Genomic DNA, 11,022 nt, shown 5'->3' on the forward strand with positions numbered 1-11,022 from the left:
TTATAAAGACAGTAGCGTTCATGTATAGATGCGGCCGCCAAACAGTCATGACCAGTCAAACGACGAACGCCATGCAACCAGTAACCAGTAACGTCGTCGTCGTTCGACTGGTCATGACTGTTAGAACTTTTTCTGTTATTTATTTCTGATTTATTTCTTAGACTGTAGAGCCATGAAGTGATTGCACACTATTTAATCATCTCTACCAACACACTTGATGCCTGCCTGCTAAACTAGACTCATTGACATACTGGATATGTGTGCTGAGACAGTGAAAACAGAAACGGCATGGTGAGCTACAGGAGCAACTCTCTTAGCCATGCTTCCTAAAGCCAAACAGTGTAGTAATTGTCCGAATGCATGACAACTAGCTGAAACTATCCCATCAGCAGAAAGAAAACATCGATCTCATTCAGGAAAGCATCCTTTTCCTGCTGCGTTGTTTACCCACCACAAAACAAGAACTGCTAGATTCACTTGAAGATGTTCAGCCATAAGCAGCTGTCAAAATATATGAATTTGGTCAAAAGCAAATGTTAAATTGTTCAGTGTAAGCAAAACTATTGCAGGCCTAGTCTGTTCAAATGCATTGGTCTAAAATCAACATCTCAGTAATGACTCAACAACATGCCCTCTAACTGCCAGAAGCTTAGTAAAGCAAACTCTGAGAATCTTAACTAATTTCCTCACAGGAAAATTTCTACATTCACTAAACCAACAATGGTTTTACTCTGTAAGCCCTCAAGGATGATAGTGAGAGATAGTGGAAGTTAATGATTTGACACTATACATAAAATTGAGTTGAATTGTGTCTACATCTGATGTATGCTAACAGATATATGTGGTTTGCATGTAGCATTTGTAGTTGTTAGCTAAGTGAGCCTGCTGGCTAGCTAGATAACAGTTTGTTCACATAAAGCTTTAATGTGTAACTTTTTGATATAAATGAACATCCGTTACATTCAAGCCATTGCCAAATGAGTTGCTACAAAGCTAATTAAGACTATCAGCTCCACACAACTCTCTCTGTATTTCTCAGTATGACTATGTTCAGAAGATTGTGTCGTCCGGTGACTTTCGCGCGCAGAAACTCGAGTGAAGATAATTACCTCTTCTGAAGAGTCTGTCGTGTTTTTTTAATCCTCCGTGTCCTCCTTGGCTTCTAGCAACTGCGTGGAGGAGGGGGGTGGGGGGTGCGCGGTCACGGAAGGCTTGTATCATGTGGACACGCCGACAATTTTGTTGTCATTACTTAGAATTCCTCATTCCAATTCCTCAAATACGCACTATGGCTTTAAAGTGAGATTATTGTAGTTTTTTGCTGAATACTGGCTACTGTTAGCCTAGAAATCTAGACACACCCTAGTGGCAGCAAATGTAATTTGCAGCCAGGGTCAGTCTAGCAACTCTCCGTTGGCTTGCGAGCTGGAAAAACCAATCACATCGTGTATAGAGTCGGTGGGCGGGCTTAACATAATGACGGCAGTCAATGGTTGCGACGGTTCCGCATGAATTTCCTGCTACTTGAAAACAAAGAAGGTGGCTGCTGCTGCTGCTGAACAGTGGTCTATGGAATCGGCTTTGGCCGCGACTCTGGAAGACTTGGAGTTCAGCTTTTCTTTGAGAAAAGAACAAAGAACGGCACTGAAGTCATTCTTAAAAAAGGAAGATGTGTTCGGAGTTTTGCCGACCGGATACGGCAAAAGTTTAATCTATCAACTAGCGTTGCTCTGCTTGGTTGTAGCGCTATCCTATTGCGTGCAGAGGGAATTTGAAAGACAACCGTTTATCCCGCCCCTCGGATTGAGCCCTGCCAATGGTGAGTTCCCAGACCCAACATCTGGATGTGGGTCTGGCTTGTCAGGCTAGGCTACTGTGGCAGCAAGTGACAATTTATGGAAAGATGGTAAAAAGCAAAACATAGCTTAAAAGTAACAGTAGTACAAATCAAGGACAGAAGAGTAGTAAAATCAGCTAACAATCTCATAGCATTATCTATTTGAAGTTAACTAATGTTTGCTAACATTAGCCACCAAAAGCTTCTTACCAGACCAAGGCATTAAAACCCCAGAGTGTATTGAAGTGAGCAAATGTGCTTCGTGTTGCTTATGAATGTGTTTTAAGAGGAACAATAGTGTATCTTTTTTTTCAAATAATATAGTCTCACTTTAACCATGAAGTGTTCTCTAAGCCTCAATTCAGAGTGGAGAATTTAACAGAAGTCTGCCGCAACATAAAACAAAATGTAACCTATTTCTAAAGTTGCTTCTGTTTCCTTTATGTCCTTTCTTAAAACACAAGCAAAAACCTAGGTCTTATTTTGTATTAAAATGTAAAATACTTGAATGTAACATCAATATACATATACTAATAAAATTAGTAGATCACATATAGTATATTTTTTGTCATATCAAATAGCTCCCGTGACTCGAATGTAATGGTAATAATAGCCTACATGAGGCGTACAAAATGTCTATGAGCAGCCAATTACGGAGAACCATAAAGCCATCAGCTTGATATACTTTATTCATATTCAATTTACTTTTGGATTATGACTGTGTGTGTTCCACATTAGTGCCCAAAGGAGAGCTTAATGTGCCAAAGCAGGTGATAGTACATGATGTATGTAAAGGAAGAATATGTTTGATCTTTGACTTATTCTCACTCAGCAGTTCCTCATCTGTCAACAACAACAAAAAACAGCAGGAAACCCAAACTGTCCTTTTAGTATATATTTAGAAGAAGACAGGCATATTTCTTACTTTGCTTATAGGTTAACCCCCTCTACTCTGAATCACACGCAGACTTGTATCTTGTGTCTGTTTCCAATCACACTTGGGCTGGAATCCAGTGTGTGTGTGTGTGTGTGTGTGTGTGTGTGTGTGTGTGTGTGTGTGTGTGTGTGTGTGTGTGTGTGTGTGAGAGAGAGAGAGAGAGATGTATGCCTATATGAGTGATACAGAACAGACTACTCTTACACTTTAAAATGTTGTCTCAAATTAAAGTCCCTTAATGAAGGCCTATAGTATGATAAGCTCATATAAATGACTACCATGACAGGTAGGGCTGCACAATTAATCTCAATTTCATCGAAATCGCAATATGGACTAGTGCAATATCCAAATCGCAAGGGGAGGGGCGCAATATTTGTTAAAGGCAAAATATGTGTCTAACCATTCTGAATGAAGTATTGTGGAGCTGCAGAGACGTCCCGGCCTACAAATCCTATCCTACAGACTAAAGGAAAACATCTTTGTTTGGTACAGATCCTCGCAAAAAAATCACACTACATGACTATAGTACATTTGTATTTGTGTTTCAATGAAAATGAGAAGATGATCAAAAAAAGGTATCATTCCCTCCAATATCGTGAATCATATCGCAATCGCAACATCTGTCCAAATAATCGCAATTTGACATTTTCCTCATATCGTGCAGCCCTAATGACAAGATCACTTAACTGAATGCTAAAAACAGAACATAACTGACTCTTTAGCAGCAACGACTCAACTAGAAAATTGAAACCATGTAGCCCAGTAGGCTATAATATCACAAGGATACCATAAGAGAGAGAATAACATGAAAGGTGACTGTGTAAAGTAGGCGTCAGTAGTCATAAAGACCCGGTAAGACTAGAACAGTGTGATCCCACTACCACTGTAGAGTCCAGTTAGTCTTTCTACTCCCTATAACACTATAGTAGCCTATTAGGCAATAATAAATTACTGATTTTGAACTGCAGAGAATGCTGTAAACTTTCTCCCACTGACTTGCCAAAGTAAATGAGAATGTGATGCTGCATTTAAAGACTTTACCTGGATGAGTTACTGAAGAACTCTACTGAATAGCCGAAGTAACTTCCCCGTTGCCCGGTAAAAACGACGAGTTGCTCCGTATCCAAGTTAAAAGCAGCGCAAAGCTGGACCAAAACCACCACTACAGGTACAGCCAACACGGCGTAATGACAACATTTTCCTCGGGTAGGTGAAAGTCCAGGAACGGTGCCCATCTCTTCTTTTGCGCGTTTCTTCTTTCATTGAATAGCTGAAGCGCAAAACGCATCATCCGTACTGTTCCTTATGTAGTGATCATCCACTGGTATAATCCCTTCAGCTCCAGCAGCTCCAGTGGACTGATCCAGAGTGCATAGTGAAATGTAAAAAAAAGGCAAGACAGAGTCAGAGAGAGGGAAAGAGAGGAAAGGAAGGGGTAATGATTGCAACCTCATTTGGGGTGGAGCTTTAAATATTACCAGACAGCTGGTCTGGTCCCCTGAAGAAGCAAGACTGTGGTAATGTCGTAAAACACAAGACACATAATCACAAATAGCTATGAGAGCAACATTTCAATCTATTGGCTAATGTCAAAGGATACAGACATAATATACTATGCAGACTCATCATTCTATCAGAAATACATGTTAAATTCTACTATTTATGCATTTTCTTTTGCTTTTATTCATTACAGCCCCTGTGTTCATGCCACTGAATATACTGCCAAGTAAATCGCAGCTGTACAGCTAAACAATGTCCTGCAACTCACTATCAATTCTCTGTAGTTTCATCACTAACAGAAACCCCTCTCACACTACAAATTGATTTCACATTGTCAATTGATACCATGTAAAAAAAATATTGATTATAGCTGCTTTGAAGTAACAATGTGTCAATTAATCAAAATGATGATCACGAATCTGGTGACTTATTTACATCTCAACCTCGACTAACACCAGTGACTCCTAACTTTACTTGGACTTTACCCTTTTGACTTGGAATTGACCTCCCCGAGTCCAAAGATTAAAAAAAAAGTCTTCTTTTCCAAGAAGAACCAAGTCATTGTTCATACATTTTGAATCAGTCTGACAGCAGCCAGTCATTTTGCAGGAGCAGGAGGAAAAGGTGTATGTCAGATGATACCTGATTATCACATTTGGATGTAACAATGATGTTGTAAAATCTAAATGGACAGCAATACACATACACCTCATCAACATGTTATATACCTGGTAGTTTGAAAGTAATAAACACACATTTTGAAAAGCATTTCTTATTACTGCATTTGAACATTGAAATTGCATTAATTTTAGTGACTTTTTAGGACTCTAAACACAGGGTTTTGAACTTGGACTTACTACATGGGACTTACTCTCTTGTGTGCCAATAGTTGTGTATAGCTTGCTACTTTCCATCGCAGATTCCCATCAGACAACTGTGATTAAGCCAGCAGCAATGAAAGATTTGACTTTTGATACTCTGAGCAATTGACATTAATGTCATGTAGTTAAATGTTTTACATGTTGTGTCTGTTAAATGGAGGTAGAATAAGAACTTAGTTGCAGAAACAGTGATGATTGTAATGATTCGGCCGCATTTTTAAAAGACAAGAAAATCTTCTCTGGGTGCTTACTGTCAGAATCTCCTGGTTTTGTTCTAACATACTCTACATGTCAAGACAGAATTTAGTGTGACTAAACCTGGAAACACAGACATCCATCTTCAGCTCTGTCTCTCATCACTTTGTTGGAACTCAACTTGCAGTCATGGCAGACAGACAGGCAAGCGCATACAGTACGTGATTATTTGCCTCATGGTTGTGTGTGTGTGTGTGTGTGTGTGTGTGTGTGTGTGTGTGTGTGTGTGTGTGTGTGTGTGTGTGTGTGTGTGTGTGTGTGTGTGTGTGTAGCATATAGGAAAAGGGGGTCCCACATTTGAAGGGCTGTGAGTCAGGATACTTTATCTGCCAAATGCAACAGGAACGTAGCCAAAGAGAGTTTTTTCGCTGTAAAAACAGACATAGAAGCAGTACACTGTGCCTTGTAGCAGCTAACAATACATCAGTAAGTTCCCCCTATAAATTAACAAATGCCAGCTGATGTAGTAATGTGCTGGGTGCTGGGTGTTACTTTAGTTTATTTCATGAATAAGTTCAAATATAGCAACATTTCTAGCTGATGAAATGGACACTTCCTCATATTTCGACAAGTTATTATACACAGCAAAGACGTTATATTTGTTATCTGTAATCCAACCAATCATTTTATCTTGAATGAATGTCTTGATTCCTGCCTTACCCCACCTCCACCAATCAAAAGTTTCAGGTTATAAATGTTGGATTACAGTTAGTGCCATAGCTGTGACACAACTACACAGATAAGGAAATACGTTACCATATGCCATATAAGTCACCTATTTAACTGATTAAAAAGAGATCAAGCAATCTGTTACGTTTATTGACCTCTATTGGCATGAAATATGAACTGCAACATTAAACAACCGTTCCTTACAAGTTCTTAATGCTTAGTTTTTTACAGTCTATTGTGCTGCCCCATGTTTTTTAGATGGTCTCCAGCTGCATTCAGATCTAACACTGTTTTATCGATTGGTTCTTGCCAGCAAGCTGATTTTGCATTGATCAAAATCTTTACAATGAGAAATCGTATGCCAAAGGACAGCAAAAAAACAAGTAAAGGTCCGGTCACTGTCTCCAGTGGCCAAAAAATAATGCAAGTTCAAAGTGAATGGACTGGGCTACAACCTGCAATAATAAAAACACATGTAATGATCAACAGTCTAATTAAAAATTAACCTTTGGTTCTTCCTGGTTTTCAATATTGCAGCGTCACTGTAACTTCAACAACACACAACAACCAATGTAGCCACAGCAATATAGGTGTTGTTTCTTCACTCCTAATAATTTTTTCAATGGCACTTACCATTTACAGAACTTTTGAGCCGTCTCTTCCTGCCTTATGTCTCAATACACCATGAAATTGCTGTTTCCTTATGACTGTGTAATAAAATGTACTTGTCAGATACAAATACTTTCCCTGGTTCAAATCAAGCACCCGGTTGTTACTATGGGTTCAAAACTGTAAATGGAGACTCAGAGCAGAGGAAGCTTCAGCTTTGACTGGATGGATGGACAGCTATAAAGTCACAGTGGGTCAAACAGTGGAACTAGACATGGAGTCTGTACAGTGTTGTCTCTCTAAAGTTAGCCTACTTCACAGTGCACATTTGCTCACAAACCAAAGGCAATTATCACATTTGAGAACTAGAAGGGTACTCAGAGAGCACAGACCTCTGCCAAGGCATGCCCTTGCTCACAATGTTAACGTTCCAACTGGGTGGGTGTTCACGTGAAGCTTCACGAAGATCAGGCCAGTTGTTATTTCATAATCCTGCTGACAGACAGACAGACAGACAAACAAACAGAGCAAACGAGCCAAAAACATGACCTCCTTGGCGGATATAAAGCTCAATCAGATTTCTAAGGAATTTAATACTGTCTGATGCACGGAGTCTTGTTATTGAGGACAGAAAAGAGAAAAAAGACGGGTGACCTTTACTGATTTGGCTCAAAACTGTGGAAAAAGAGCATGTTCCAAGCTACAAGGAGCCGGCTGAAACTGCAAAAGCTCAGAGAGCTGCTGAGCTATAGTTACATCTGCAGGCTAATTGGAAAAGTCTGAGTAAAGAAGCACACTGGAACACCTATTTCAGCGTTTCTGCAATTATTTCGCTATGTGGAGGCGTGGTGAGTTTAAAGGGTTTAATTTTCCACTGGTCAACTCGCCAGCCATGTGGGGGATTTTATTTATGTCCTTTCACAGCCAAAACTACCTCCCAACCCCCACACACAATCACTCACACAGACGGCCTACATTATGTCAGAGTAAAGGTGATAAGAGACATAACACACACCTAGTAGTGTCTGCATGTTGTCTCGAGCACTGAAAGATGGAGGAAAGAGCACTCTTCCATCCACACACATACATGCACAGAGGCCACCTACACATACAGGAAGCCACAGGATTACCACAATTAAAACAACATGGCTACTAACGTGTGCCTCCAGAGGTTCAGATACTAGGATCATGACTTAAAGGAACACGCCGACTTATTGGGACTTTAGCTTATTCACTGTATCCCCCAGAGTTAGATAAGTCCATACATACCCTTCTCATCTCCGTGCGTGTCGTAACTCTGTCTGACGCCCCCACTGCTAGCCTAGCTTAGCACAGATCCTGGAGGTAACCGGCTCCAACTAGCCTACTGATCCCAATAAGTGACAAAATAACGCCAACATTTTCCTATTTACATGTTGTGATTTGTATAGTCACAGCCATCTGGCTGTGTCACATGAGACACAGCCATCTTCTAACCGTATACATACTGGGAACTATATTCTCAGAAGGCGAAGCACTGCTACTTCTGCTACTTGGGCGGAGTGATTTGCTAGCAGCACCTGAAAAGCCCCGTGGTGAGGAGCAGAGAGTAGCAGTGCTTCGCCTTTCTGAGAATATAGTTCCCAGTTCGTTTACGGTTAGAAGATGGCTGTATCTCATGTAAAGTCGGCATGTTCCTTTAATGCAACTATGCTGGCTGAGGGGGGTAAGGGATCAATGTCGGTGGATAGCAAAACTTGTGTTTACATTCAGTGTTTCTCACCAAAATGCATTATGTCAATCAAATGTGATGAATGCATTTCCTTCATTTTTTAAAAGCTCCATGGAGCGTTTCTAGCATCTTTTAGCTCATTGTTTAGGTTTTATGACCCACAACTTATATGTTTTGGTTGACTCTTACCACCGTCGTCAACCTCATTTTCAGCAACAGCAGGCAGCAAAAAACTCTAATAAACCCACTATACCTGCGCAGCACCAAATGACAAAGTTAGTGACTAGCTTGTTAACATATGGGAAGCGTGCCTATGTTCCCACATTTCTAAGAATTTTTTTTCACTGAAAATTAGGCCCTATGTTCCCACATTTCTAAGATGTTTTTCCAAAATTAGGCCCTATGTTCGCCTAACCCCTAACCTTAACCCTAACTCTTGAAGGGAAATGTAGGAACACAAGACCTAATTTTGAAAATGTCCTAGAAATGTGGGAACATAGGGCCTAATTTTAAGAAAAATCTTAGAAATGTGGGAACATAGGGCTGTGGGACCGTTGGGATGTGGGAACATAGGGCTGACCCCAACATATGAAGCACTAAATAGCCGGATATTTCCCTTAGGAGTTGGTAGAGACCAAAAACAGAACTAAAAGAATAGTGAATATTGGTGGAAGACAAAGACAACTCTAAATCAATGCTAATGTTATCTATCATATAGTCGTTAGCTAGCAGTTTGCCAAAACAACTTCATGGTGATAATACAGTATGTCAATGTCAAGGTTTATTAATACATTTTTCAAAATTGGTAGCGAATACAAAACAGCTGCGTGTGACCTAAAAACTGTACTGTTTAAGCAGAATGCATGCTCAATGCCCAAAAAAGATGGTGGTGTTGTTGGTTGGAATACAGTTGTTAAACTAAAGGACCTATGATCAAACTCATGTGTCAGCAAGCATCCACCGTGCTGAAGTGTAGTTGAGCAAGGCCAGCTCCAAGAAGGTTTTGTGTCACTGACCTCTGACTTACTCTGACCTCTAATCTTCCTGAGTATTGTGAACGAGGAAAGAGAATATCATAACAGGAAGATAATTAATATACTAGTTTCCCCCTCTTCTATTCCACAGAGACTAACTTATTCATTCATGGTTCATGGATCTATGTAGTCAAAGTCTGAGTGAACTTTCAATTTTGCTGAGAATATTCATACGTACAGATGAACTGTAGAGCTAGAAACGTATGCATTTGCGTAGCATACATACAGCAGTGAAAGTTTGGCTGGCGAGGAATGTGACGGGTCAGTGGTTGAAACTCTATAGCTCTCCAGGGAATCTTATCCAAGTTTTTCTTTCATTCGCCACGTCAACACAACATTACTCATTAAAAGACCCGAGCTACTACAGCAGTTAGCCCTGTGTGACTTACGTGCCTATTCCCAAGAGGGAAACTCACACTGCAAAACAAGCATTGAGAAAAAGACAAGTGGCAACTCAAAGACATGTCAATTATTATTGATTGAGAAAAAACAGTTTATTATTTAAAATGTGATTGTGATTATGTTAAAGATACTGCGCACTTCAGTGAGGGACTTCTCGTAATGGGCGTATGAGAAGCACTGTGTTTTTTGAACATCATTTATTGAATGAAAACCATTCTCACGCTGCAAATAAGCCGTCCAGCAAGAGGCCAGCAGAGACGAAACAGGCCTCTGGGATGTTCACCCAGATAAAGGCCCCTCATTGAGAAAAAGACAAGTAACAACGCATTATATTCATATTGGAGCACAGCCCGGAGTCTACCACTGTGAATATCACTTTTCAATATTAACCTCTCAGTGACAGAGCAACTCTATAAATAACACAATCTCAGTTACTGTTTGATTTTTATCAGAAGGGGAGACTGTGTGTGTGTGTTGTTGCCCTTGTCCTGATCTTTCACTGTCTATTCCAAGAGGTTGCCTGAAAAATATTCCCCTGTCAAGTGTCCACAGTAAATTATAGTAATGTCTGGTATCTCTGTCAGACATCAGTCACTGGCCCATTTTCACTGCAACAGAAATATTGTTTTTGCTAAGGAAGTTGAGAATGGAGTATGCTCAGAAAGGAAGTGCAGCATAACTACTTTGATATTCTGTTTTTGATGAGAAGCACCAAGGAAATATCCACCCGTGACCATGCCGACATAAACCTGAAAACGTGTGAGCTGTGAGTTAACTAATAGTGATTATGGTAAATATCTTAGGATTGTGTTAAAGGAGAATTCCGGTCAATTTCAACACATAGCTCTGTTGTTTGGAAATTTGGAGTGCTGGCAGTAGCAAAAAAAACGAAAATAATCGGTGCTGCCTACACCGTGTTATCCCCTGCTAGCGTTAGCACCCAACAGGCTTAAACAGGGCAAGTTTTAAACGTGTTTTTAGCCTCTAAACATGCTCGACATGTCATTACAAGTGCCTACCCGTGTGCAGTGATTCCTTCCGAGGGAACACAGTGAATCTGACTGAAGTAGATGTGACAGAAAGGCATAAAAGTTGTGTTAATCCAGCCAGTGCACATACCTCTGTTTATTTCCTGTTTTCTGGTCAAATCCACACTAGTCGATTGTCGAACTCATACAATCCAATAT

The 11,022-nt window shown here is 40.2% G+C and overlaps 1 protein-coding gene across 1 annotated transcript in view; it reads right to left on the minus strand.

The window, feature by feature from the left end:
* LOC144516427 (integrin alpha-5-like) overlaps positions 1 to 4,182 on the minus strand; it is a 49,111-nt gene extending 44,929 nt beyond the window's left edge. Inside the window, exon 1 of the mRNA XM_078247686.1 lies at positions 3,816 to 4,182. Coding sequence (XP_078103812.1) covers positions 3,816 to 4,009 — 194 coding nt within the window. The 5' untranslated portion in view covers positions 4,010 to 4,182. The remainder of the gene's footprint in view (positions 1 to 3,815) is intronic.
* Between the last annotated feature and the right edge of the window lie 6,840 nt (positions 4,183 to 11,022).

This window comes from Sander vitreus, chromosome 4 (assembly GCF_031162955.1).
Source record: "Sander vitreus isolate 19-12246 chromosome 4, sanVit1, whole genome shotgun sequence".
In the NCBI taxonomy this organism is placed as follows: Eukaryota; Metazoa; Chordata; class Actinopteri; order Perciformes; family Percidae; genus Sander; species Sander vitreus.